Source organism: Taurulus bubalis (genome assembly GCF_910589615.1).
Source record: "Taurulus bubalis genome assembly, chromosome: 7".
Classification (NCBI taxonomy): Eukaryota; Metazoa; Chordata; class Actinopteri; order Perciformes; family Cottidae; genus Taurulus; species Taurulus bubalis.
The window spans coordinates 23,740,551-23,767,743 of NC_136595.1; the positions used below are offsets into that span (position 1 = coordinate 23,740,551).

Below are 27,193 nucleotides of genomic sequence, written 5' to 3' on the forward strand. Positions count from 1 at the left end.
CAAAGGTCATCTCAGAAAAATCCAGCATGTTATCCCAGTAGTTAGCTTAGCGTTCTTGTCGTACGTAGACATGAACAGACAGAACAGTTAATTTATCAATGTGTTTAAGTCACAGAGATTTTCATCTCGTCTGCACAGTTCAGGTGCAGATCAGTGTCTTTCATCCAGTAGTGTCAGTACAGTATATCCCAAGCAACAGTGAGGACGTTGGCTTTGCAGCAGGGCTGTAGCCAGGATTTTAGAAATACTGAGGGCATGAGTCCAAGTACCCCCCAACCAATTTTTCATTAATTATTTGGTTTCTCGTTCCTTGTCAACACTCTGATTAGCAACTTGAGGCGTGTGACTGGAGTTGAGACGTCGCGTACGACCGGATTGTTTCGCAATTAGCTCGTTTGCGAGCTTATTTTGAGCCGATAAAAAGCTCGATCATCGTCAGAGATTGCATTTTGGCCAATGCTTTCTGGATATGGATGCGTACATCTGTGTATAGAGATTATAATTATGTAGATCCTCACAACTTTAGTCCACATAAATTAAATTCTGGGGGATAGATACCTATTTTGTTCTTTATTAATTTATTTACGTTGGCCTAAAAGTAGTCAGATTCAGCCTTATAAAGACATTCTGCTATTCCATTTAATATGTAAAATGTCCCAAAACCACATTATGCCCATAGACAGTTCAGTGAAATACTGTTTAACATGTAATAAACCCTGTACCAGTATATGCAAATGTTCAACATCATTTGTGAAATGGTGTTGCACATGAAATCTTACTATTTTTACATCATGTTTTAGATTTCACATTTGAGACGCCTGCAAATATTTTTTAATTTCTCATAATGTGAAATGGTGGTGAACATGTGATGAAGATGAGAAATGTGTTCAACATGGTATGATACATTGTGAAAATGTAATTGTGGAGTGTGACTCAAACCCTTCAAAAGACTTGGTAGCTATGGCCCTGATTGGAGCTGTTTCAAAGTTGCCCTTTTTGTTTTTAATAGTATTTTGTGTTCTATCAATCGCTCCCGTTTTTTTAAATTAGCGGAACATCTAGAATAGCCTTGCTGTCCCTTTGCAGTCCTCTCACAGCCTCCTAAAGTCACCCCAACACCGCTTTACATGCAGTTCAGACACACAGACCGATACCGTACCCAGACAGATGCCTGGATATAGTATCACTCGACTGTATATTGACTGTATTACTGAACATCATTAGAGGAAATAACTTAAAAGTACATATTATACTAAATCTACAATTGTTACAGTCCTCAACAAATGTACATGTATGTGACAGGAGGATGGAGTAATAAAAATAAAGATTGCCGTCACGGCTAGATCAACATGTGAGGAGGCGAGGGAGCCAGTCCGCCGGTTGCCGGTCAGAGTTCAGACTTGGGCAGCTAGGAGGGAAGCATGGGCAGGAAATGAGTGGACGGGTGTCTCCGTCGAGCCTTGTGACCCCGCCGTGGCTTTCCCCGCCCGTTCAGCGAAACAAACATCTGCCTGCCGCTGTGCTTCCAGCGGAGGGAGGCGTATGTGTTGTAGCCGTTCTCCTCGATGCGCTCCTTGAACTTGCAGCTCGGGTTGTACTTCACCTGTGATCAGAGGGAGCAAAGACAGAGAGGTTTAAGAGGCTTTTTCCTGCTGTGCCGGATTAGGCCAGCTTCCAAGAAGAGCACAGAGGTTGATGTCTGTTGTTGCAGTAAACGATTCCCCAGGTGTTTGTAGATTATCGTGGTTTTTTTTTTGCATCAAGTATTTAGCTGGTTTGTCTTTTTGAGGCCACAATGGAAGTTTTGTCTTGAATTAAAGGCTTGGTTCATCCGAATTGTTAAAGAAAACACGATTTTCAACTCAATACAGTTTTTGCCAGTGGAATTTTGTTTGTGCTGCTAAAATCATTTAAGAATTTAAACCTCAACGCAACATGTCCTTCCAGAAACAATGTTCTGGTTACTTGCATACACTTCAGTTTTCATCTGGACCGATCACTGAAAACTGATCACTGACTGGATCACGATGAGGTCTGTGAAGTATCAGGTGTGACTGGGACATTGCTACTGGAATGACATGTTGCTATGTTTGAATGCCAGCCTTTAATGGATTCAGTTGCAGGAGAAAAAAAACTCAAAACCTCCAAAATATCACACATTTAAACTGAGAATAATTTGGGTTAGCAGAACAGGTAATGTACTCACAAATAATTAGAATGAACAAAGTTGCAACTAAAACATACCTTTTTCAAAATGTAATGTTAAGTTCTATCAAATTTGCTATCTCTTTTCTATTGAAGTTAGGAGCTTTGTCTTCAGGTATATTAATCTGTGACGGTAATCCAGAAAAGACACTTTTGAGTCTTGAAAGATATTGTAGGGACAAGAGGTTCTGCTCCATTCCCTTTTCCAGATCGTAATCGTGCCGCCATAATGAGGCCCTGCCTGTGATAGCATCTGGATACTATGAGCCTGGCGTGATTCACCTGCCTCTTTGTTATTATGGGAGCTTTCAGGTCTTCCTATCTGCTTATGTCTTATTCACTGTGTTCGCTTGTTGAAGGCACTTCTCTTATCGCTGCTGACTGATTGCTTGTCCCTGATCTTCTACTTACCAAAGATGTAAATACATGACCTAGACATCACACACCTCAGGTTTGATGTGAGCCTGGTTATAACAAAGGGGAGATGATTACTTTTGAAAGCTCGCTGTGTGAAGCATCAATTGGCAGATGGCACGCGAAGACTTTTAAAAGGAGCCCAGCTGGCTTTTAGTCGTTGCTGGTCTGGTGTCTTCTCTCTGCTATTTATTTTGACAGTGGAACAAGCCAACTCAAGCTGCAGGTATCATCAGCCGTGGCCCAGGTGTACAGGCATGATTGATTGCGACACTCTGACCTTCCTCTGGACTTTCCAGCGGAAGATTCCCTTTACTGCCGCGGAATCAAGCATGCTTGGGTAGGCACTCATTTGGGACCCCTATACATGCATACCTCCCCTACCCTCACCACCCTCCTTCCCTTTCCCAGCCCTCCCCATCTTGACCTGCAGAAACAATGTTGCCGGGTTGTATACGCACCGATCCAAAGAGCGTGCCTTTCTTGGACATAGCTAAGTACAGCCCGGTGCTGACAGATTTGATGGCAACAACTCCCACACTGACAGATCGGATTTCCATCAGGCCTGGAAAATAAAAGAGGGAACAAGAGTCTGGGTTAGAAACATGTAGCTTTGGGAGTTTCCCCATCAAAAGACGCTCTATCATTAGCGATTACAATACCAGACAGACATATGCTCTAGAGGGGGTGGGAGGCAAGAGAAAACAACACACAGATACACATGACATGCAGGATGGCTCGAAAGAGCTCCCTTTGTAAGAAGACCAGTCGAGTTTGGAACTTCTCGCACAAAAGGTTGAGATTTGATCAAATCAGAAAAGGCGGGAAATTACTAAAGCTTAATTAAATAACCTAAACTGTACACCCTTTTGTTGTTCTGATGTCTCAGAATACTTCCTGAGATACATCACATTTGTAACACACACTTCTGCAACACACACGCACACACTCCTGCCTCGCTGCCTGCGTCCATTCAAGCCTCCTGACTCCAGATGTGACACTCCGTCCCGATGATGTTTCGTTTTACTGAGGGACACAAAACCCGCGTCTGCTGGCCACTTGAGCAGCCTCTCCAACTCACTTCACCCCCACCAAAAAAAGCTGGCAAGCTTGTGGGCTAATTGTTTCCTCTGGGCACTGATTGCAAACAAGTCCCATGTGGCTCACTCTTGATCTGATTTTTTTTGCCCGCATGCAAGAACAACGGCACACACCAATTGTCACGACTACGACAGGGAGATGCTTCGGAGATGACCTGGAGGCTCACCGCAGGGTTCTGAATGGCAGCTAATTGCTGGAGATGAAGCTCTCTTTCGGGTTTTGATATTTTTTCTCGCCCACTTCAAAAGCGCCCTGATGTGGCCTGCTATCTGATCAGGGCACAACATCTTCTTTTTACACCCGTGGAAACCACGTCTGCGCAAAGAAAACATGCAATGTTGCTGCTCAAAGGCCAGGCCATGTGGGACATTTGGGGAAAAAGGGATTGTTTGCTTTGGAAAGACGCTGTAATAAACTTGTTTTATTTCTACTTATTTGTGCAAATCACAATGTGAAGTCCTTCAAATTAAACAAATCAAAATAGAAAATGTATCCATGCCCTTGAGAACGCCACATTAAAGCACTTTCTGATCTTACGTTTTGCCATTACGAATCTGTGTCTGCCAGAATTGTCTTATTTCTGTGTTATGACATGGCGACGCTCTGGTAAACATAGGTACCAAAATGACTGTGTTAAGTTCAGGGGAAGATCACGGTCTGGGTTAAAAGAAGTACTTGGTGAGGGTTTCAGAAAGATTGTGGTTTGGGGGCGAAAATTACCACTTTGCAAAGCTTGTGGGAGCTTCATTTTCCTGGTTTCAATAGTAAACACTTGGTCTAGGTTTGGCAACGATTGTGGTCATACTTAGAGAGAAAAATAAAAGCAAAGACGAGGTAAGTGAACATCATCGTCTCCCGTGATAAAGTCTGACGTTTGGTTAACCATTCCTACACGCAAACTTGTCCACGCTGACTTTACTCAATGGGCACATCTGAAAATCTTCAAAAGTGAAAAAAACAACAACATCTGCTGCTCCCATTATTCTAAACACGCAACTTCTCCAACTGTCTTCTTCTTCTTATTCTTTATAGCTCTGCTCTGATCATCCCCAGTGGTGCTCACCAAGTGGCGTCATCTACTTTCGGCACAGACCCAAAGAAGTACAAAGAGTGAAAAAGGAGGAAAGAAACCACGAGGAAGGTAAACAAACACACACTCTTGTTGAGTGTCTTTCTTCTCTGACAGGACCGCGTAAATGAAGCCCCTCTATCCGCTCGCCACAGCTGCAGGGGAGGAGGGGATGCCTCGAGTCGAGTCCATCCAGGTACCGGCCCAGCTGCGCCCCCATCATTCCTGCCGTGCCTCTGATCCTCCGAGGAAACATTAACACTTTGATGGCAGCCTTCCTCTTTACGAGCTGTGTTTACAGACACCGGGTGGTTCTACGGTGGCACCTGGAGCGTGCAAGGGGCTCGTAAGCAATTAGCCGAGGCCCGGCAGGTGATTGGAGCGCTGCAAGGATTTATGGGGGATTAGTCCAGGCCAATGAAAACCGCTGGTGCCTGTAAGTGGTGCCAGCCATTATTTGCTGGTTTGAGTTCCAGGCACAGTGGGCGTATTGGGAAAAGGATGTTTGTCACATCTGAGACATCGCAACGAGTTGTTAGTGAACTGTTAAAGTTTAAAAATTAATTAGACGAAGAAAAAAAAAAAGGTTAGCACTAGAAAATAGTTTTAAATAGATATAAAATTAAATATTTAAAATGGTAGGCGTCCCCTGGCTGATATCTGTCGCGATGGTATACCAATCATTTTGTGAAGCACTCTCTATAGCACATTGTATACTTTCTCTCCTCCAGCCTCACAGGTAGCCTTCATGTCATTTCATTCATACGTGCTGGTGTAGCAGCCAGCAGACACAAAAGATCTGAGGACATGAAATGGGGATTTCCCATTGTCTCCAGGAATCACTTGGGCTCTGGACGCTTGACCACACATCCATAAAGACCAGTTAGATCCATATAACTCACAGTCCCCCCCTTTGAAAAGTCACTCCATTGTGCTGAAAGCCTGAGAAATCAGAGTGAGGTATTTCAAGCTATTAGAGGGTTTTCCTACAACAGAAATCCAGAGGTCACTTGACTGGAAGGAAAGGCTGTTTGCTAAGTTGGGTTATTATTGACACAGTTTTCTAAGTATTTATTTTTGACTGAAACTATTAGATTTAATCATTTATTTTGTATTCTTGGTGGTTCTTAAGAAATCCTAAAACGTTTGTGACATTTTAGGCTCCTGCAAACCAATTTAAATTGGACACATCTCTGAATTTTAAATGCATTGTGGGATTCTTTTAATGAACTATTTTAATGAACTCATTAAACTCTCCTCTTTAATGAACCCTGTTTTCTAACATGTGGCTTGGTGTAAATTGTTAAGAACCTTCAACACAAACGGACAAGAATATATAGTTCGCTCTGATAAAATTATCCTTTTTTCTCGTGTAATAGTAGACGCCATTTAGAGAGAATTAAAGTATTTTTAATAAGCTGTGAATAATTTTCATTCAAGAACAGTTTCAAATATTTTGAACAATATCACAATTAGAAAGAAGAGAGAGAAACAACGGAAACAAATTCATTCTTTGTTCCTGAGTTGCATTGGAAACTGAAGGTCACTCCTGCCCCGCGTTCTGCTGAGCAAGTATCAACCGACGGCCCTATTGAGCTCATGAAAAAGGTACTTTTGGCTTCCCACTTGCAATTGGCAAGATCTCTTAACCTTTGACATGTTTTGGCTGGGACTGTCAATAAGCTCAAGCTGCCATTACAAGCAAATCCTGCACTATACATGTCTAGTCAACTGTGGACTTGCCATTTATTTCTCCTCTATGGGGTTTTTAAAAGCATAGAAAAAGTCTCTTACCCAGTTTTTTTTTTTTTTTTTACTCTTTCTTCTCTTTCCGTCCCCCATTTTTTTGGACGTTAGCCCAACGTCAGATCATTCAAGCCTTTTCTGACTTTGAAAAAAAAAAAAAAAAATGCAAAAAGGAAAGAGAGAGACACTCTCACGGGGTTCCCTTTTGTCAGACTCATGGTATGGGGGAGGAGGAGGAGGACGAGGGAGCGAGTACAGGGTGAAGGTGCTGTTATAAGACGGGGGGGGGGGGGGGGGGGGGGGGGGGGATTTCGGCGGTGGGGGCCTGCGCTCCCAATGGCGGCTGCCCCCCCGAATAAGTCTTTGTTACTCACCTGAGAGGTGAAGAGCTAGACAAGATCTTATTAATGACCAAGCGTCTTGAATGGGGCCCTACAAAGTGTGGCAAAATGGTTCCTTTCATCACAAATGTGAAGCAGAAAAGAGTGAAAGACTGAGCAAAGAGAGAGAGAGAGTGAGGAAAAGAGATTTTTCTGTGCCTTTTCCTCCCGTCTTCTTTTTCTTCCTTTTCTCAGGTCTTTAATTTCTTGGGTTTGCCCCCTTGAGCGGCCCTCCATGGCTCAGTGCTCGACCAGAGCCGAGCCTGGGAATCGTGGAGTTCCCGCTGTGCTCCTGCCCTTGATTGACATACCTTTTCAATTATTTCACAGTTTGCTTGCTTTTTAAACGAAGAGGGCCCTGTTGTTTTTTTCCTTCTGCCCTCCTTTTCAAAACACAAGCTTTTCATGTCGGGTCTGGGCAGCCGGGCCTAATGGCTGTGACCAGCACCTTTGATCTGCCATGACCCCCTCGGAGGGTCTGGTACCGGGCGAAGCAGCCGCCTGTGTGTATCAGCACAGACAAAGGCTGCATCACTCACTATTGCTTTAAACACCTTGAGGTATTAGCATGAGAACAGGCCGCTCTAGTGGAGGCCATCACAGGTGGTGTGATACGGAAACTTGGACATTAACCCTTGAATGTACAGTAAAATAGCAAGAAATTATTACAATTGTGGAGAAGGATTGGTTTCGTTTAACTAATACCAGAGGGAACTGTGCAACCTATACACAATGTTTGTGTTTTCACCCCCACCCCAAATAAAATCATGTTCAAGCATATTTATGCAACTTTGGCATATCAAGTCGAGTTTTGTCTTACTGTAAATTCAATTCAGCATCTGCAGATGGACTCACGCCACAGTCTAATGCAGTGGTTCTCAAATGTGGGTAAGTGTAACCCAGGAGGTGTGTGAGATTTTTTTTAAATCCATTTAAAATTAGCATCCATTAAAAAATCCTTTAAAAATTGTTATATAACACAATAAAATATAAGTGTATGTTCATGAACTGCATTTTATATATTCTATATTGAATCAGACACTGATGGCACAGCGCTGTGTATTACATTTTTTTTTTTCGCTGGTTAGGTACTTATCTTGTTCTGTCCTTGAACATTTAATGAAGGCACTAACGGCTTGCTCTCTGCAGAGGCATAACATGTATTTACCAATAAGTAACACGGAGGGTTTCTTTGCCATTTCTGCTTGGTCACTGTGATAAAGGACAAAGTCTGGACATTTCCATAACACCTGTTAGTCATTTGCTTTTAAATACAGATTGCAGTCGATGAGGCTTTTCTGTCCTTCCACTAAAAACCTCCATTACAAACAATATGTCAAATCTAACCCTTTTCCAAAATTGGAATTCTCTTTAATTCAGCTCGTTGTTCCCTCTAAAATGCAGGTTTTTCTCACCCCAAAACTGAGCTTTAACTTTTTTTTTAAGTCTCCAGAGGAGTCAAGTCTTCCAAACACTTGCATGGTGTGCCGTCGTTGCAAAGCGATAACATTAACCACCCGGGGGAGGATTGTGGTATTGCTATGTGGTAGCTAGATATGAGTTAATTAAGAAGGCCTTCAGCCAATGCCATGACTGCCTGCGAGGGTGCATTATTCATCGATTCACGATTCATTAAGTTGAGGCTGCAATGACATGCAAACGAAAGACAGTTCCTGGAGAGAGACTCTGAGGCGATGTTATGCAGCCCGGAGAAGGCTGTGATGGCAGCGTGTTTCTCTACTCTTCTACTTCAACCACAAAGATTTGCCTTCAGATGTATTCGGATGACCTATTACACGACTTAGTGGACAGCAGGGGTCTTCGACCTGTTTTCCTCTGAGCGCAACATAATGTTTGCATTGCTTTCAAGGGCCTTTTATTATGTTTAAGCCCTCGGAGTCATCGCCTGTTACAATCCCGTCATAGGCAAAAGGGATTTTTGCGTTTCGTTAGCTTGTGCGCTGCTAAGCAAAGCCATTGTTGCTGCGTTGAGCTTCTTCGCCACCTGGAAATCCCCATGAAAAGTTGCTGTGGGCTGTGAAGTGGTGCTCGACGTCACATCTGTTACTGACTGACACGCCACGCAAATGAGACGCACACACACACACAAATGAAGAAATGAGAAACACGAGCAACGGTTGCACACTGCCCTTTCCTTTAATAGTCCTTAAAGCATAATCATGACATGGTTTTGGGGCAGAGGCCACTGTTTATTCCCTGACAACAAAATGTTGAGCCACATAAAAATGATTATGGCCCTTAGCATGTGGTGACGGATCAAATACAAGTTTAGAAGTGTGTCGGCACAGGAATCCCTGCATCTGAAGTAAAGGAACGAAAACCGCATTGAAAATACACCACAACAAGTATAAATGCTGAATTGTATTATCAGAAAAACTCACATAAAGTATGAAAAGTACTTATTGTGAAGTAAAATGTTCCCTGCCAATGTTTAACCATTATATAGGATGTTTCTGGATTAATACTGCTGCATTAATGTGTATGTTACATTTGCATATAGGTTGTTCTAATTTGAACTACTTCACATTTACAGAGTTGTTTAATCAACAGCAATGCATTATCTTTTATAAAATCATTATTTGTGAGAACCATGCATCTCTAAAAAGTCAACTTTTCATGTTCTGAGAAAAAACAGCCCTGTTGAATCTAACAGCTGATCCGAGAGGCTTTTTAAACAGTTTATTAAGTTTTAGAGTTTTCTCAACGCATAAAGGAACACATGATTTTCACTCTCTGGGAATGGAATGGAAGCTATTCTGAAAAGTAAGAAATTGTCAGACAAATGTAGTGGAGAAAAAAAATAGTAGACAGTATAAAGCTTCATAAATTGAAAATATTCAAGTAAAATTCCTTGAATTTGTTCCTGAGTACTGGTGAGTTCCACCACTGTATTTGAACCCTCTGTCTGAGAGATATCATTGTTTATTTATTTTTTAAACCAATAAGTATAAACTAAGTCTGATGGCAAATTCCTTCTGCGACCGAACGAATAAATCCAATATCTCTGCTGTCTGGCACGTGATACTGGATCAGTGGTGATCTCACTGCAGCGAGTTGGCCGATATGAAAGCTGATCTTCAATTTATTGCAGGATATGACAGTGGCGCAGTGACAGAGACTGTATTTACGAGAAACACAGTGTTCTGGACTGAAATAGTTTGAATAGTAATGTGTAATCCACGCTCTTAGAAAGAGGATATAAAATCACTGGAAGCATCCGTGGTATGCTCGTTGTGAAGATGAACTCCGTCGGTTCAATACTAGTATTTGTAGTTATAGGTGTTTAGGAAGGTTTATTGATTTGACTTGAAAAAAGCCTTTTGTATGTTTTTGGAGGGTACATGTATATGGTCCTTTAGCTGCATGCCTCTCTCATGTCAAATGGAGGCAGGTCAGGTCAGGGAGGCACAGACAGGAACAACACTGATCAGCCCCACAGAGACTATTAGTTGAAACCAGAGGATAGAGTCGAATCACAACACATATACAAAACACACCCGAACTGCGTCAAAGGCAAGAGTAAACACGATCCTCCTGATGAACCAAGACTTCAGGGGATGACTGAGAGTCTCTCCCGGTAAAGTATACTCTATCAACCGAACTTTTCACCCCTGGGACAAATCCGTCCCACACGGCCCTTGATTAGCAGATGGTGAGGAATTCCCTCGATCATGTTTTAGTTTAAAAGAGAAGCAAAAAAAAAAGAAGTATAACTTCTGGTCCCACGCGGGACACGAACGCCAGCCTCCGGGTACAAAGACCTGTGAGACCCGACCATCCAACTCGTCCTCTCTGAAGCAGCCTCTGATTAAAATCTGATTTGTGCCACAAAACCCAACAGGATCTGAGAGCAACGTCATTTTAGGATCAGGCTGACTGGGTGCACCAGGTTGCATTTCTTCTCCTGCAGCCACACCAGTGGAAAGGACATCTTTAACTTTTTTGCTTTTTACGTATGCTTGTATTACACAAACTGTGTGCACTGCAACACAATAGACTGGACTGCTCGACAAGCAAAAACATGAGCACTTTTGGCCACGCCCCAACGAGAGAGCAGGTGTTTTGCATCTGTGTTTAAAGGCAAAAGTACCTGCACTGACATTACTGATTGGAGTGCCACAATGATTTTCTGCCCTATATCTTAAATAACATTATAAATTAGGTCATCTTTGACTCAATTACTAATTGTGCTCAGACTTTTGAAGGCATGCCAAGGATATTACTGTGCAATTCATAAGCAGTTGTGCAGTGAAGGTATACTCTCCAATTGATTTTTTTTTTCCCCTAGTTAATTTTTTACATATTTTTATGAGGTTTCAGGTCCATTTGACATACATTTTAAGGTTAGGAGAAGCAATGTTATGCTCTTCATTCGGAGATTTAGATCACTCTTCATTATCTTTGTTTTACTCTTTCATTAATGTAAAAACACCCCTTCTGAGTCACATAATGTGTCATACACATAGTGGTTCAATTATGAAATGTATTTTTGTTTGAAAAAGTGTCACGATTATGCTCAAAAATATATATGATGCAATACCTTTATTGGTTCAATGGACCGACCAGTTCTGGACAGAAACATATATTTTACAGTCACTTTAAAGGAGTTGTGACTGCCAGTCATAGAGCTCTACTGTTCCAGCAGAGGGTGTGTGTGTGTGTGTGTGTGTGTGTGTGTGTGTGTGTGTGTGTGTGTGTGTGCACGCGCGTGTGTTGCAGAGCAGAGCAGCTGCCGATCTACCGGCAGTTCCTCCCTCCCTTTCTACAAACTGTACCTGTCTTTCTCTCCTTCCTCCTGTCTCCCATCTGCCAGCTTGCCTTTCACAGCCCGTCTGTCCCTCACTTCTCCTCTGTCGTACCTCTTTGGTCTCTCTGTCCCGGGTCAGCCCTCCTCTCCCTGCCTGGCGGCCTGTCTGCAGCGGGGTCGGCGGACATGCATCACACCTATTAACTCTCGTAGGACTGGGATGATTTATTCATCCCTTAACAGCTATGATATGTCTGAGCTGGGCCGGACTTATTATCACACACGTAAAAAAACACACAAAACACACCGCCTGCAGTTACAAATCTCAGGTTTTTTTGTCACACTGACAACAAAACAAGGAGGATAATAAAATATATCACAATGTATTGTCTCGATATCCGATAGTGAAATGAAAATGGATGAAATGAAATGAAGTGAGCAGCCATTACTCTCATCATCCACCACGTTAGTCAAAGCAGCCAGCGTTTCCTAATACATCGTTCATGTGATATCTTACGAAAGGTTATTGCTCACATTTAAGGCAACACAAGCATTGAGTGCAGCTGTGCTTTGGGTTAAAAATAGTATGTTTGAATTACTTACAGGCAACAAAACTATTTGGTTTGTAAGATTGTGGCCTAAATTACGTAAATTACATAACAAAAGTAAGGTAAAATAGGTAAACATTGACTTTTTGGTCATCCACTTTAACCTCCTTACTTTTTCACTCTTAATATACGTCACCTGAGAGGCAGACCCGTACGTCCTGGCTCGTGATTACGTGGGTTATATTTGAATTAGGGTGCATTATTTTTCTACGGTATAAGTACACATAGTGGATAAGAACAAGCAGCACATTCAAGACAATAAGCGGAGTAATTCAGTTCCTCAAATGAGCTCAGACTGTCTGGGAGTCTGAACAGTGTTTCTCTTGCCTAATTTAGCTCAGTGAGGAATCCTTCAAAACCGACTCACGTTTGATCACCCAAAAATGTATAAAGTGCATAATTTAAGTATCAGCAAAGGAAATAAGAAACAGGAAAAAAAAAAAATTCTCGCACACTTGAACTTTCACAGGTCTAAACACGGCGTCACTCTCAATCACTCTACATGGCGTTCATGTGTGCCGCCATTTAAATATGTCTTTTTATACCTTGAGGAAGTATAGGACAGAAGAAAGACCGGTCTGCATGTGTGAGTATTTTTGTGAGTATACTTTCCCCTGCATGTGGCCCGCCCCATCAAAGAAACAAGGACGATGGATAGAAAGGACAGAAAGAAAGGAGAGAAAAGACTCGCGGAGGGCTGGTCTTCCCTGCCCACATATCACTTGCTGTTCCCACATTCCATTCAAATCTCTGGAGGGATGAGAGTCAAGATGAGACGGATAAGATTATTTTTCTCCTGTCTTTTTAATCACTGTCTATGGCCATAGCGTTTTGTTCAGCATTGGTTTTCATTTTTATCACGATCATTATTGTTGAATAACTGTCTCATCCCCTTGACCCTTTTAACTTCCCGTCAAATCATTCCCTCTCTATTTCCGCTCCTCTCGAGGAGCACCAGGGGTATACATCTATTCTGTTATTGAGTGAGCAAATGTCATCCCCTTTGCACAAATTACAAAAGCTAATCTGGAAACAATTTGAAGTGCCTTCTCTCAGAGTTGTGTGTTTGCAGGCTGGTGTTCGGCCAGTTCCCCGTGCCTGCCAGACGAAGCCACTGAGGGAGGTGTAAAGCAGAGACAATCTTCTCCCCTACAAGCCGGGCCCAGTTTTTTTTTTTTTTTTTTTTTAAAGCCATGTGAACAAGCCACATGGTGGTGATCCGCTGAAAGCTGACTCCCGCACTCCCTCGGCCCCAGCCCCGGCCGCAAGGGGTGACATTCTCTCACACACAATCCAGAGGCCGGTCCTCTTTCAGGACTCGCAATCGGCCCCGTTACCCCCACCCTTTCATACGGTGCTGCTGGGAGAAGTACTCCAGGGATTAGCCCAGCCAGGTCTTTCAAAGGCCATTAGAGCAAATTACAGGTATCCTGTTACCAGTGCGCTGGGACAGGCCAGGTGAGGGGCGCAGAGGCCAGGCGGGAGAGCAGGGGTCAGCTTGGGACAAAAAGACAAGGCCACCCTGGGCCCCACTCTATCGGAGTGTCTCCCTGGCTCCACAAACTGGTAGGCCTGCATCTATGAATGGCTCACTTGATGGGACCTCAGAGACATTGTCTCACCACCGTAACTTTAGCCTCTTTTTTTTTTCTTAGTACCCCTCCTACCAACCCCCCCAACTCACTCTCCCCACCCTGGTTTTCTCGTCTTTCGATTGATGTGGGCACGGCTTTGCCCAGATGACCGATAACACAAAAACGACTATAAAACATGAGAAAAATTCAATGAAATACGACACAAGGCATGTGTCATATCGACCGCGGGATTGGGAGAATGATCTAAATGCTGCAAACACTCAGTCATGGCTTGTTTGTGCGCCACACAAAAAGCCTCGCCTTGGGCCAAAGATGTCATTTGACTTACATTAACCATTTCTATGTCAAACCTAAATTTGAAATTGCAACCACACAACCATTAATCCGTCAATTTATCAGTACGCTGCAGGCATCGCGTGGCTGATGCTTCTGATAGCGTTGTGGAGATGGCCACTGGGAGTTCCGCATCCTGCCATTTTCCTTTCTCTAGACTAGTCGCACACACTCCCGCCTGCACGCACAGGCCTATTGGCAACTTGTGCCGGCCACACACACGCAAACGCACACACACACACGTGCACGACTCGCCCAATCCCAACCGGTGGATGACAATCTAATGGAGGGGTTGCGGAAGTGTTTCATTAGCCAATTACCGCTGGTAGATAAAGCCCACGTTCCCACAGTCCGCGAGGCCGGGGGTCAAATGTGACCAATTACCCTCCATCCCCTCACAGGGCAGATTAGTCTGTCTGATTTATCCCCAGACAGACTGACCCAATACTTCAGATTAACCTCCCACATCTGGGTATATCTCTGTGCCTCAGCTCTATGTGTGTTTGAACAATTTTAACGTTCAAAAACACGGCAAATAGAGGCAGTGAAACTGAAAAAAGTAATACTAACGGACATTAAATATTAGTACAAAGACAGGAGTTTAATGAGAAACAATGGCATGGCTCAGGTCAAAGATTCTGGCAGCATTGGGATCTCTTCTACCACACACGGTCCCCATCAAACAGTGATTAGTGTATCTGCATGTCCTGTCAGCATGCACTCCATGGTAGTTACACCACTGAACACTAACTTCCTTGGACATGCTAAGCTGTGATTGTATGTAATGGAACATCAGTCAGTTCATTAGGGGCCTCCAGGACTTTAAACCAAACGGGAAAAGACCCCACCGCTGATCAAACCCCAAATTTACAAGCACGGTGGGGGCAAGAGCCGGGCAGAAAAGGTAACACTAGAGGACAACCTGGGGGAGTGTGCGGAGTGGTGGAGCGCCGGCGAAGTGAGGCTGAGGGATAGCAGAGGTGAAAAAGGTTAACGAAGCCCACGGTGCACTCCTCTGTGTCTGTGTGGTACCGAGGGGCCACAATCCTACCGACCAAGAGGCCTTTTCTTTAATCAAGGAGGGCAAAGTGCCTCCAAATCATGCATCACATCCGTAACAGGCGAACAGCAAAGCTATCAAAGGCTTCACAGATAGTTACAAACAGATCTGCCCCGCCGAGAGCTTCGTGACTCACGGCTTCTGCAGTTTCCTGCACTTTGGTACGGAGGGGGCGGCTGGGATGGCGGGATCCACATTAGGCTGAGGTCATTCTCCTGTGCCACTAAATTGCAGTAAGCTGGCGTGTGGCATCTGTGGCTGGTTTGGTTGGCCGTCCAGACCAGACTCAGCCACCCTGAGTGGAAACATAATCAGGATGAAACAAAGGCCTTGTTTACAGTTTTCCTATCATCCTCTTCCATGGTAGTTCTTAAGAGCATTCACATCTGAGCCAAACCAGCATTCCCGTCCAGTCAGTTTCAAGTACCTACATTGGTAAATACTCTTTTGTTTTTGTAGACAAGATTGAGCATCTTATTTCAGCTAAATTAACTGAGATCCTGCAGGTGATTGTGCAGGCTGGCTGGTTAAATTTGTCAAAGTATATTCGCTCGTGCTGCATTCATGTCACATCACACTAATCGCAAATTGCGATTTCTCAACTTGTAAATATAGTGCTCACGTATAAACTCCAGGTTGTAATCACAACTGGGAAACTTTTCTGTAATTTTAGGCTGAAAAACAAACAAACATAGATGCCTCACATGTCCTAAAGTATTTTAAACTATTGTGTTGAAGATATATAACCCAAATTTCTTGGATACAAAATACTTATTAAGGGGCACTCAACTTGTACACATAAAGCTTATTTTAATGTCTTCTGTTGTGGGAGATTCACAAAGTTTGAAAAAAGGACCCTCATGTGAAATCTCGCTTTAGGCCTTGAGGGTTGAGGCTTTAATTATTTTCAAGTACAACAAATTGGAGGTGTGATGATTGAAAGAACTTTCCTGGACGCCCCTAAACAAGCTGAATACTTTTTTTTGTTTTGCTAGTAGTTCTGTATTCAACATCAGTCTGAAAACCCACCAAATTCAAGTTAGTTTGGAGAATACTGCCAAGTATAAGTGCTCAGGTGTGGAGCCAGGTTCCAGTGACTGAGCACCAGGACACAGAATATTCTCTGTGGCCTGAGCCTGCCCCATATTTACATTATTAAAATGAGATGGGCATACAGGGAGGTGACAGAAGGCACAAGAGTGAAATCAGGGCCCTGTCAGAGCTGTCACTTGCTCCACTGGCCAAAGGGGCCTGACCCTAATCCTATCCACTGCAGGGGAGGAGACGGGGAAATGGAGACAGCAGGAGAGAGAGAGGGATGGTGATAGGTGGAGAGAGGCAGACAGATACAAAGAAAGAATCGAAAGGATGATAGTGAAAGATATGTGTATAGAAATAAATATATGAAAAGCACTTGGTCCAGAGAGAGAGGGGCAGGAGGTTCACATCAAACCAGCTTCTGGCTGCCCAAAGATGGGACGAGAACCCGGTGTTTCACATGCATTTGAAGATTTTCTCTGCCTGCTCAGTTATGGAGCAGAAAAGCGTATTATAAACGTGACTTTTTCTTCCTGAATCATTGAAAAATAGATGAAATGGGAGGTATGTTGTAGATGAATGTTATGAATGTTAGCTCTGAGAACTGAAGCAGTTTTCTCATACGAACTCAGAACAGTGTTATAATTATGGTCTTTTATTTGTTTCCTGTTTCCCTTTCACACATATAGCACACAACAGTTGATTGTGTAAAATAATTTCATATTATATAACATTTTCTTGAGGGTAACTTAATTGATGCAAATGTAGGATAGGAATATATACTATAATATACGGTAATCTCCGTTTAATGATTCGGGCATTTGCGGCCTCACAGTTCCTCCGGGTAACGTCTGGATCATTTCAGGGTTGCAGCGCATGTGTGAATGCGTCTTTAAATAGCCAGATTACATGAACTGAATAAGAAGGAAGCTGCGTTCAGGACGAAGATCTCAGTGTGTCCACAGAGATGCATGTAGAGGACTGTACTGTCCCACGTTAGCTCTATAGCACTGCAGCGCTTCTTGCCACCCTCTGTGTTCTAATGAGGAGCATGGACGCTCCAGACGGGAAAACACCCGTGTGCACAAAAGCTTGCACATGTCAGCGTGCGCACAAACACACACACACACACACACACACACACACACATGTGTGTGCATCTTGAATTGAGTGCAAGGTAAAGTCTGGTTCATATTAGCCATTAGGGAGAGGAAACGCACATCTTTTTCAGTTTAGGGTCCACTTCATGCTCCTGCAATGGCACAAGTATAAACACAGGCACATGCTTTCTAAAATGTACACACACATTCAAAGAGCCCCCGACACGACACTCACATCCTGCTCGGGTTCGTTTAGCCAAACGGCCGAAGAGATAAAAAGCAGGTACGGGTGGATGTGGGTAATGCAGTGCAGAGAAGACGCTGCACGGTCTCAACCTGTCGATCCGCGCAGACCTGCCTCGAAGTCGTTGTTTTTAGCCCTTCCACATTTGCATTAATTATCCTACTCTCAGGAAATGTATTTGGTCTGTAACAGACGGACTTCTCTGCTTCAATCTTGAAGTCACACAATTTCTTGCTTTCATAAAACTGACATCGAAATTCAAGACAAACCTTTTAAATCAAACCTTTTTAGTGAGATCCAATTTGAGATCGGTGTACCCTGTTCCCACCCAGGTGTCAGTCCATATAGTTTGCATTTCTACATTGTCTTCAAACATGCTCTCTAATCTCACATTGGGGCTTTGAGATTGAGATAAAAAAGATGCTATGATCATAATTAACAATTTGAACAGCAAATTATTTCACGTGTATCAAAACTGTCAGTCTTGTATCCCTTGAACTTAGTCCCTATATTCAGCTCTATTTCTATATTTATGGTGTCAACTTTTTCGACTAAATAACCTCAGAATCTATTGGATGGATTATTATTAAAGTTTTTACATATAGTCATGGTCCCCAAAGGATAAATCCTGCTGACTTTACTGATCCCTGTGTCTTTCTCTTCGTGGCATTTTCGTTTTTTTGGAGTGGCACCAATGCGTCAAATAACACAGCTTGGTTGGTTAGTTGACGTTAACTTGACGGACTAACGACAAAATGTAAACTTTACTTCCTGACAACTATTGGATGGATTGCCATTACGATCTGTATAGACATTCATGGTTCCCTGAGGATGAATGTGAATGCATTTGGGGATTTTGTGACTTTTCTTCTGGCCCCAACAGCCGGTCAAAGTGTTTACTTATTCTGTGAAATATCTCAACATCAACCAGATGGATTGGCGAGATATTTTGGTACAGACATTCATGTTCCCCAGAGGATGCATCCTAATGACTCCCTGACATCACCACCTGTTTACAATGAGCATGACAGCCTCGCAGAGCAGCAAGCATGGCTGTGTAGACTCTTAGTCTTGTTTAATATTGCTTCAAATAACCAGAACTCGCACAGAAATACATGAATGATAAGAAATGTTGGCTTTCTGCTCAGATCAGTATGATCAGTTAAATACAGTAAATGTGTCATTTCCAGTTATGATTGTCAGTGCAGCTCCATTTCTCCACAGAAGTGTCATGATTAAACATATTTCCAGTCTACTACACATTGCTAGGAGCTGCAAACTAGATTTTTATGACAGCAAGTCAATATTTAACTACACAGATTGATAAGCAGGTTGTAGTTGCTCTGTTTGCGTGTGTGAGTTGGTTGTGGCTGAGATTAAAGTCTATTGACGTTCCCCAGAGCTCCCATGTGCTAACTTGAAGCTTCACGGGTGGAAAACAAGGGCGAGGATACCCAGATTTACCTCAATGTCACCTATGGGAAAAGAAGCGCCTGATTTTACTGCTTCTTATTACTTCCTTTATGATTTGGACCAAATCCTACAGGGTCTGTCTTCAGGGCAACAGGTGCAATGCATTCCAGCTATTATTGCTTCCTCGTCTCGGACTCCTTGTGATTTTAGGTTAAATTTAAACACCTTTAAACTCTTGAAGCTTTAGCCAGTCAGCCGTAGATGTATTTAGGGATGCCAAGCTGTCCCCCAGGGGTTCTCTTCCAGCTTCTTTATTCCCGGGCCAATGGTTAAACGCCTTCCAAGACATGATGTCTGGTTCAGATCGAGCAGGGAGGTGAGAGGCTTTATTGGGAGGGTCAAAACAAAACCATTAATCTGTCTTGGTCTATCTGAGGTTGAGGCAAGACCGGTCTCCCCTGACTCAATGGGCTGATTACGTCACTGTGTGTGTGTGTGTAGGATCCGAGATGTGAGTGGCGGCTGCTCCTTGGTGAGAATTTCCTTTGGCGAAAGGTTTCAAACATGTGTTGCTGCATGAGTAAGACTAGCTGGCCGACTGTTCCCATCTGATCTAATTAAAACTAATTTTACACCTTTCACAAGAAGAAGAAAAAAAAGCACACAGTAACAACAGTGCTAATGTGTTCTCATTGAGGAAAAGGCCAAACTCTTTACCCCTGTTTTAAAAAACGTACTGCCAGGCTGTGACCATGTGCAACGTTGTATTGCTGTGCTGTAATTAATTGTGGCTCATTACAATAATGTATGAAGCACCTAAATCATTGAGGGAGTAGTTTTTCTACGTCAAAAAAGACGGAAAATAGGACCACAATGCTTATTTTTTCTGGCCCAAAGAATATTTAAAGAGTCAAACCTCAATTTTGCTCTATTACACTCTTAAATCATCTACTGATGTTCACACTATTTCCTCCTGCAAGTATTTAGAAATGGATATACTTGAACCTTGTATTCAGCGTCCATCTCCGCCTTAAAGAAGCTTTTCAGAACATCAGTGCAAACACCTTTTATCAATGGCCTTAAGATCCAAGTAGCCGCTGACTGGCACTGTGAAGTCTTCCCTTTTGTGTTCCCTTCACACCCACAGGATGTCAAGAGCTGTGGGATGCTATAAAGGAATTGGCTGCCGGAGCCAAAGTCAGACTCTATAAACCTGCTGATGAACCCAGTAAATCCCAGAAAGGAGCCAGAGCCAGACTGCTAAAGGTTGTTAGCTACTAATTGCTACATTTCTAGAGCCCATTCATGATATCAAACCCTGGTGGCAGAAACCAGGGATCCTCCGCTAATTAGGGTGACACTGACACTCTTGTCCTGCAATGTTCCCAGGACAGTTATCGTCTGTGTGTGTGTGTGTGTGTGTGTGTGTGTGTGTGTGTGTGTGTGTGTGTGTGTGTGTGTGTGTGTGTGTGTGTGTGTGTGTGTGTGTGAGAGAGAGAGAGACCGATTTGACATGCATGTTTAACATGCATGCGTGTGCCAGTAATGTTTTATTTAGCTTTCGGCCTCTTGATACAAGACACAGCTGGCAAAGGGTCGATTTCCATTTGTCTCCCACATGCCGAGGCCATGCACTGTCCTTATTGAAGGGATAATAAATGCATGATTCGTGGGATTTTACCCTCCTGTTGGCATCCAAAATGCCCACGAAACCCGCTCTCAGTTGAGACGACCCAGAGGAAACCTTACATAATGCCTAATGAGCAACGGGAAACGCTCCAGCACTTCTCTAGCCTTTAATTTCCACCTCAATACTGAGCAGAGCACGCCCCAGCCCTTCTCCTAGCCTCATTAACATGTGTATTCTCCCGATTCAAAACACCAAAGCGCTTCCTTCGGCCAGGTGCTTCCCTCTTTAGACCCTCCAGCCCCCGGTGCTGTTGATCCAGTCACACGTCCCAGTCTGAGCTCTACGAAAATTAATGGTGAGTCATGGTAAGGATGCAGAATGCCCAGGACAGAATAAACCTTCTTACACCTTTTAAAATGGCAGACGGCACGGCACGCAACAGACATTTTGTAATGTCTGTCCCTTTTGGCATGTGTGTGCCATTGTCCCTAAATTGCAGCCTAGATAACGCAAGATGGAGAATAGTGGTGTTTTTGAGTCTCACTTCATGTAAAAATGCATCGATTATCTCTGATTTAAAACGATATTGAAGCCTCTTGAAGCTTCTGTCCTGTGATGTATTCCCCCATAAAACTAAATATTTAAGCAGTGCACAGTTAACAGAGGGATTTAAATCAAATCCTTCGCATTTGATTGGACCTCTAAAAAGTTGCAGGTTGATCGATGGATGGATGTCCCGATATTATTGGTTGAAATCGGTTGATAATTGCTTAAAAGTACACGTCATATTTAATTTTACAGGAAAAAAAAGATAATTGTTTTTTTATATAAAAATACGACAATTTCGATGTGTGTGTCTTTTTTCTTTTGCGTATGTTGTTGGATAGCACAGTATGGAAAAAGTGTTGAAGAGACATTTTTCATTTAATTTTACTTTCAGTGTCTTCTGCTTTAATAAAATACAATGGTGAGTACTAAACAAGAGCTTGAGGGTACTTTAATGTATAGGAGTTGATACATAATTATACTATTTCCTGTGTATGAGGTATGATTAAACTAGTATTTACTCCTACACTTACGTTAATTTGATTCAGAAATTAAACAGATTTTCACATATAAACTCTTCCTCAGTCGCAGCTTCATTTTACTACCGTGTGTGCAGAGACGAACATTCATCGCGGTCGAACTGGTCAAACCTTTTCGGTGGATTTAGTCATCCGTCTGCATCACCCGTCCTGTCTTTTCCCATTTCCAAATTCAAGTCAGTCTCTCCTTGGCGAGTGACAGTTTCCCCTGTCTGAAACAAGTTTGAATAATTTCCACAACATTTTTCAGCAGGGTGGAAGATTTTCTTCCCGTGGGCCCCGTCCAAGTCAAATACGCTCATGAACTAGGAAAACGCTCACATCAAACAGCAAGATGTTGCACACCAAGGGAAATGTGGTAAACACAACACACCCTGGTGCACGGCTGCGGAGCGCGAATGGCCGCGTTGACTTCTGTGATTATAGCGGCGTGGGGAGGTGACCTTATTTCCTAAGGGTGAGCGGGCTGTCACTACCTGGAGGCTGCACAAACCTTTGAAGCCTTCAGCCACACACACACACACACACGCACACACACACGCATTTAACAGTCCATCCTTTTGAAATAAGATGTAAAAAAATGAAATATAATATACGCAGTGCGGCATGCCAACAACTATATTAATTGTAAAACAACTCCTATAAAAGGGGGAAAAAAATAGAAAACCAGCTTGTAAATAAAGCGGTCCTCGACTCTCTTTTTCTTACTGCTCCACTTAGCTCTCAGATTTGCTGTTGCAATTGATCATGAAGCGGTTGCTGGGCGTGCCCACACAGCTGTTGTGCTGCGCGACAGTCTAATTAGCAGGCAATGACCGATGACCCAGGACAGGATATGATGCGTACCTGCCTCTGGAGCTTTAGTAAACACTTGGGTGTGTTTTTCCCCTCGTCATTTTCTGCCTCGCCATAGGTCAAAAGGAAAACATGTCGGGGCCTCCGTCCCCGCACCCACCCTCTTTCGGCCCCTCAAAGCCCTGTAGATTGTCTCGTCTTGTGGATCTTTCAACAAGTTATTTTTAGAAACGTGGATGTTAGTTGTCGGTGGATCTATATTTAGAGCGTGTGGTTTCACAAGGCTGAAGTCAGATAGTAGGCGAGTCACGCATCTTGTCTGATTTCCATCTCTCTGGTTTGATTAACAAGCGCGTTGACGGTGCCGGTAAGCGGGAAACTTGTTAGATTCTGAAAAAAAAAATACCTGTAACTTCAGTGTGTGTGTGTGTCTGTGTGCGTGTGTATGTGTGCATATTTGTGTATGTTTCCGTGCGTGTGCTCACAAAGCAGTACTTTGGAGATGGAATTGATACACGCTCAGCCTGTCCTGTCTGATGCGGATGAAAGTTTTGAATTTCATCACTCTATGGGTATTTAATCTCTAATCTGTCCTTTAGTGACATCCGATCGGGCATTTTATTGACGGCCGCACATCATTTTTGCATGTCACACTAAACCAATATACAGAAATGCATTTATTTACCATTTGTGTTTTGCATTTGCCTCAATCTCCCGTCAACCCTGTCCAGCTCTCTCCTCTCTCCACGTCTTCCTCCCTCTCGCCTCTTCCCTCAGCTGTTCCATGCCCCTGCCCCGCTGGGATTGATACAATATTTTCCGACCTCAATTAGGAAGAGAGCCTGTTGACTAATTCCAACTGTTTTTGCACCTGAGAGGGAGCTGGGAGTTGGGGCTGGAAAAACTGAGTGGGGTGGAGGTGAGGGGTGTAGCAGGCAGAGCTGTCGGGGTGTTATGGCTGTGTCGACAAGAGTGTAAGGGCCACACAGCGGACAGAGGAGGGCCCGGCCAGACAGACTCAGGGCTGTCCTGAGCTCAGGTTATTCTTGCACAAAACAATGGAAGAATGTGGAAATTATATACAGGCCAACACATTACTGTGTCTCCAACATTGTCTGTTTTTGTCTGGGTGAGTTTATATGGGGTTTTTTTGCAAGCACTTTTTTTTTTTAGGGTTTGCATCAGATTTGAACCTTTGGTAATTCAGGGCCAAGGTCCAGGTCAAGACCATTTCGTGGATGACCATCCCAAATAAATGAGAAGCAGACATAATAGGCTGTAAATATGTGTTATTTCACTGTCAGCTGTATTTACCTAAATAGGTATTATCACTGCCTGCCATTATGAATCAAAATGTAATATATTCAGGGCCATATTTCCTCAAGCCTTGTCTCCCACATAACTCTTTTGTTTCGCATTAAGGAACGTTAGCGAGCTAACGAAACACGTTGGTCATGTGTCGTGATATTCAAACCCAACTGGCCATTGAAATTGTACTGTTTTTTTGAATGTGGATTATTGTGCACATGTATATCCAAATAACTAGCTTTATAAATGAACTAAAAATGCAATGTCATTTAACCATTTGGCAGTACCTCCGCGGCTCTCTAGATGGCGCTCTGATGTTCCCCTGCCCTGTGGTTGCGAATATCTGAGACAGAACCAAATATTTCAGCAGTATCGATCAAATCCGACACAAGAAATGGCTCCTGTTTTCCCGTGTGAGACTCAAGCCGATGTTGCGTCACCTCTCCTCTCATTAAATATGCACAACTTCCTGCTTGACCTGCCACTCTCATCTACAGCATGCCCACCGTATCAGTATCAAGAACTCGTCTGGGTCAGAAGGCTCTAAGTCTGATTGAAAGCCTCCTCACGTGATGGCAGTAACGGTAGCCTCACACAGAAACAGAGTGAGACCTCAAAACGGCCTTAAACCAGATCTGCCCCCATTGTGAGGCGCAACCACAGACCGACCACAAGGTCTACATGACCGCTTGTTTGGCGCTGGGCTCACACACACACACACACACACACACACACACACACACACCCTTCGCTGTGTGTGAGCGAGCAGGAATCGTTCTTTCCACCAAAGGAAATGAGCGGGTGATGGCTAAAATGTATGAGGACATTATATTTGAAGGGACTGCACTTTTTTCACAGAGAGCTACTGCAACCACCGTAGCATTAATAATGACATGAGTGTGGCAAGAAAAGTAATGAACGTCACAATCCTCAGCCGTAACTTTCGCTACTTTCCAAAGACTTTGAACATTGGTTCAAATTCACCTTGTGTTGCCAAACTGGTATTGCTACCACTCTTCCAGCATGACCTCGGAGGTGTCAAATTCATGCAACGTTTGGGAGTGATATTTTATTATGGTAGCTGACAACTACCACTACCATGAGAGAATAATGTCCCGACTTGGAGAAGCCCACAGGCCCAACTTCAACACAGTAGTAATTCATCTCAACTTGAATTTCTACCAGTGTGTGTGGCTTTTAAAAGATTCTGCCAGGTGACTTATCCCGACAGGTAACAAATGTCATCCCGTCTGCAGCTTGGAGCTTATTGAAACAGTGGCAGCAGACTGGCTGGCCTGTTAGCTGGACGCAGCAGCTGCTCCAGCCCCCGGTAGCCGTATGGAAAAACTCTGACTCACCCACTTGTGTAAAAAGGCATTAACGAGAAAAATACATAAATATTACAGTCAAAGGCTTAAACGTCTCTCAGGGCTACCAGTCAGCCGGGTGACTAATGGAGAGGGAGGTCAGATCGTGACCAGAGTCGGCTCATCTGACCTGGTCAAGCATCTGAAAGACGCCCATTGATGGACGCGCCGAAGAGGCTCGGCCGCTGTGTGAGCAGCCTCTTCTCAGGTGTCCCTGAAGCACATGTTGGGCACAGGCTACAGAATAACCTATGCGGGTCTGTGCATTGTCGCATGCTGAATACTTCACGTTCGGTATAAGGTGCTCAGAGGCATGATTGTGGGGTGCGAGGAAGAGCCACAGCCTCTATATGTACATCCGTGTGCACGAATGTCAGAACAATGTGACGGCGAACAGAACATTGCTCAGTAAAGAAAGCGCAAAGCAAATAGCAGCTTGCATGAGGCCTTAAAATGCAACTTTGTTTTTCTCAGCACTTTTTAAGTCTCATTATTGATGACAAATTCAAACTATGAACGATAAATGTAAAACAGTGTGTGCATTCGTGGAGGAATGTGCTTCCGTTTCCACCTGCTACTTACAATTGATGCACTTTCGTCACAGTTTTGACAAGTTAATCCCCAGTGAAACTGAAGCTTTCTTTTTTCTTTTCTTTTTTTGCATCGCCAACTGATGCTCAATGTCTCTCCTCAAGTCAGCTTTCTTGTGCCGGCTGTCCCAGGAGGAGTCTAAATCCACACAAGGGTATTCCCTTCTTACCTAGCAACGCGCCTCTCGTGCTCTAAACACAACACAAATAGCTCAGCGGCGATGGAAGCACAGGATATCCCTATGAACTGCTATAAAAGCTAAACAGATAAGAAAGTCATAAAAAAATAAAAGTAAGGACGTCACAGGGCATCCTGTCCTCTCGGTGACACTCAACACACATCTGATACACTGAACTTAGATGCACTTACTGTCTGCGTAGTTTTTCCGCCGAGTGCCGTCCACCTTGCCTGTTTTGTCAATACAGAGGAAGAACTTGTTGGCAGAGTAAAGCCGCCGTAGTCGGACGTCGCCCTCCAGGTGATTGTAACTGCGAGTGTGCCTCTCCAACGTCCACGAGCAGTTGATGCCACTCGCCAGCACCTGAAGGGGCTCATGTCCAACCCCAGGAGGACAGGCCCCTGTGGCGGTGCCGGCGGTGACCAGCAGCAAGGTGAAGCATGCCAGGCAAAGGGAGGCTGCGCTGGGTAAGGGGAGAGGTCGCCCGGCGGAGGCTGCGGTGGCGGTGGTGGTGGTTCTGGTGGTGGTGGTGCCGAGGGCAGGTTCAGGACAGAGGTGAGCTACGGACGGCGTCCATCTGCACATGGTGGGTCAGACTCCCAAGGTGCACCATGTGCAAGCTGTAGGCATGCTGATGACGGGGGAGAAGTCCCGGCGGAGGGATGACAAGAGGGTGGGAGTCCTGAAGAGAGAAGGGAGGGAAATGCCTCTCTGGATGTCACAGATGACCAATCCCCACCTCGGGCTGACAGCAGGCCTTCCTACAGCAACACGCGCTCTCCAGTTGTCATCATCGGTCTTGCTTTCGATTCTATTTGTCCGATCCCCTCATGAAGTGTTTTGTGAATCCACCTTGAAAAGTTCCTCTTTAGTGTCGCTCCTTGTTTCTCCGGTTGTTCTCCTCCGTGGACTGAGGTCTCCGTTCCCGTACCACAGATAAAGTCCTGAGCTGTTTGAAGATGCGCATGTGTGTGCTTGTCTGTGTGTGTATTTTTGTGTGATCATGTGTGTGTGTGTGTGTGTGTGTGTGTGTGTGTGTGTGTGTGTGTGTGTGTGCACCTTGCGATGCTCTACTCTTTCCAGCTGAATAGGAACAAGGTGCCTGTCTGAGCTGCTGACCCGTGGCTGAGAGGGAGTTGAATGAGGAGGGTTGGTGACTGACTGA

General features: G+C 43.9%; 1 protein-coding gene across 1 annotated transcript; it reads right to left on the bottom strand.

The window, feature by feature from the left end:
- Positions 1-1,408: 1,408 nt before the first annotated feature.
- On the bottom strand, positions 1,409-26,613 carry fgf22 (fibroblast growth factor 22; the record flags this gene model as incomplete). The annotated part of the gene is made up of 3 exons (XM_079220573.1): positions 1,409-1,603; positions 3,081-3,184; positions 26,220-26,613. The coding sequence occupies 3 exons, from the start codon at positions 26,611-26,613 to the stop codon at positions 1,409-1,411; spliced, it is 693 nt and encodes a 230-aa protein (XP_079076699.1).
- Positions 26,614-27,193: the final 580 nt, after the last annotated feature.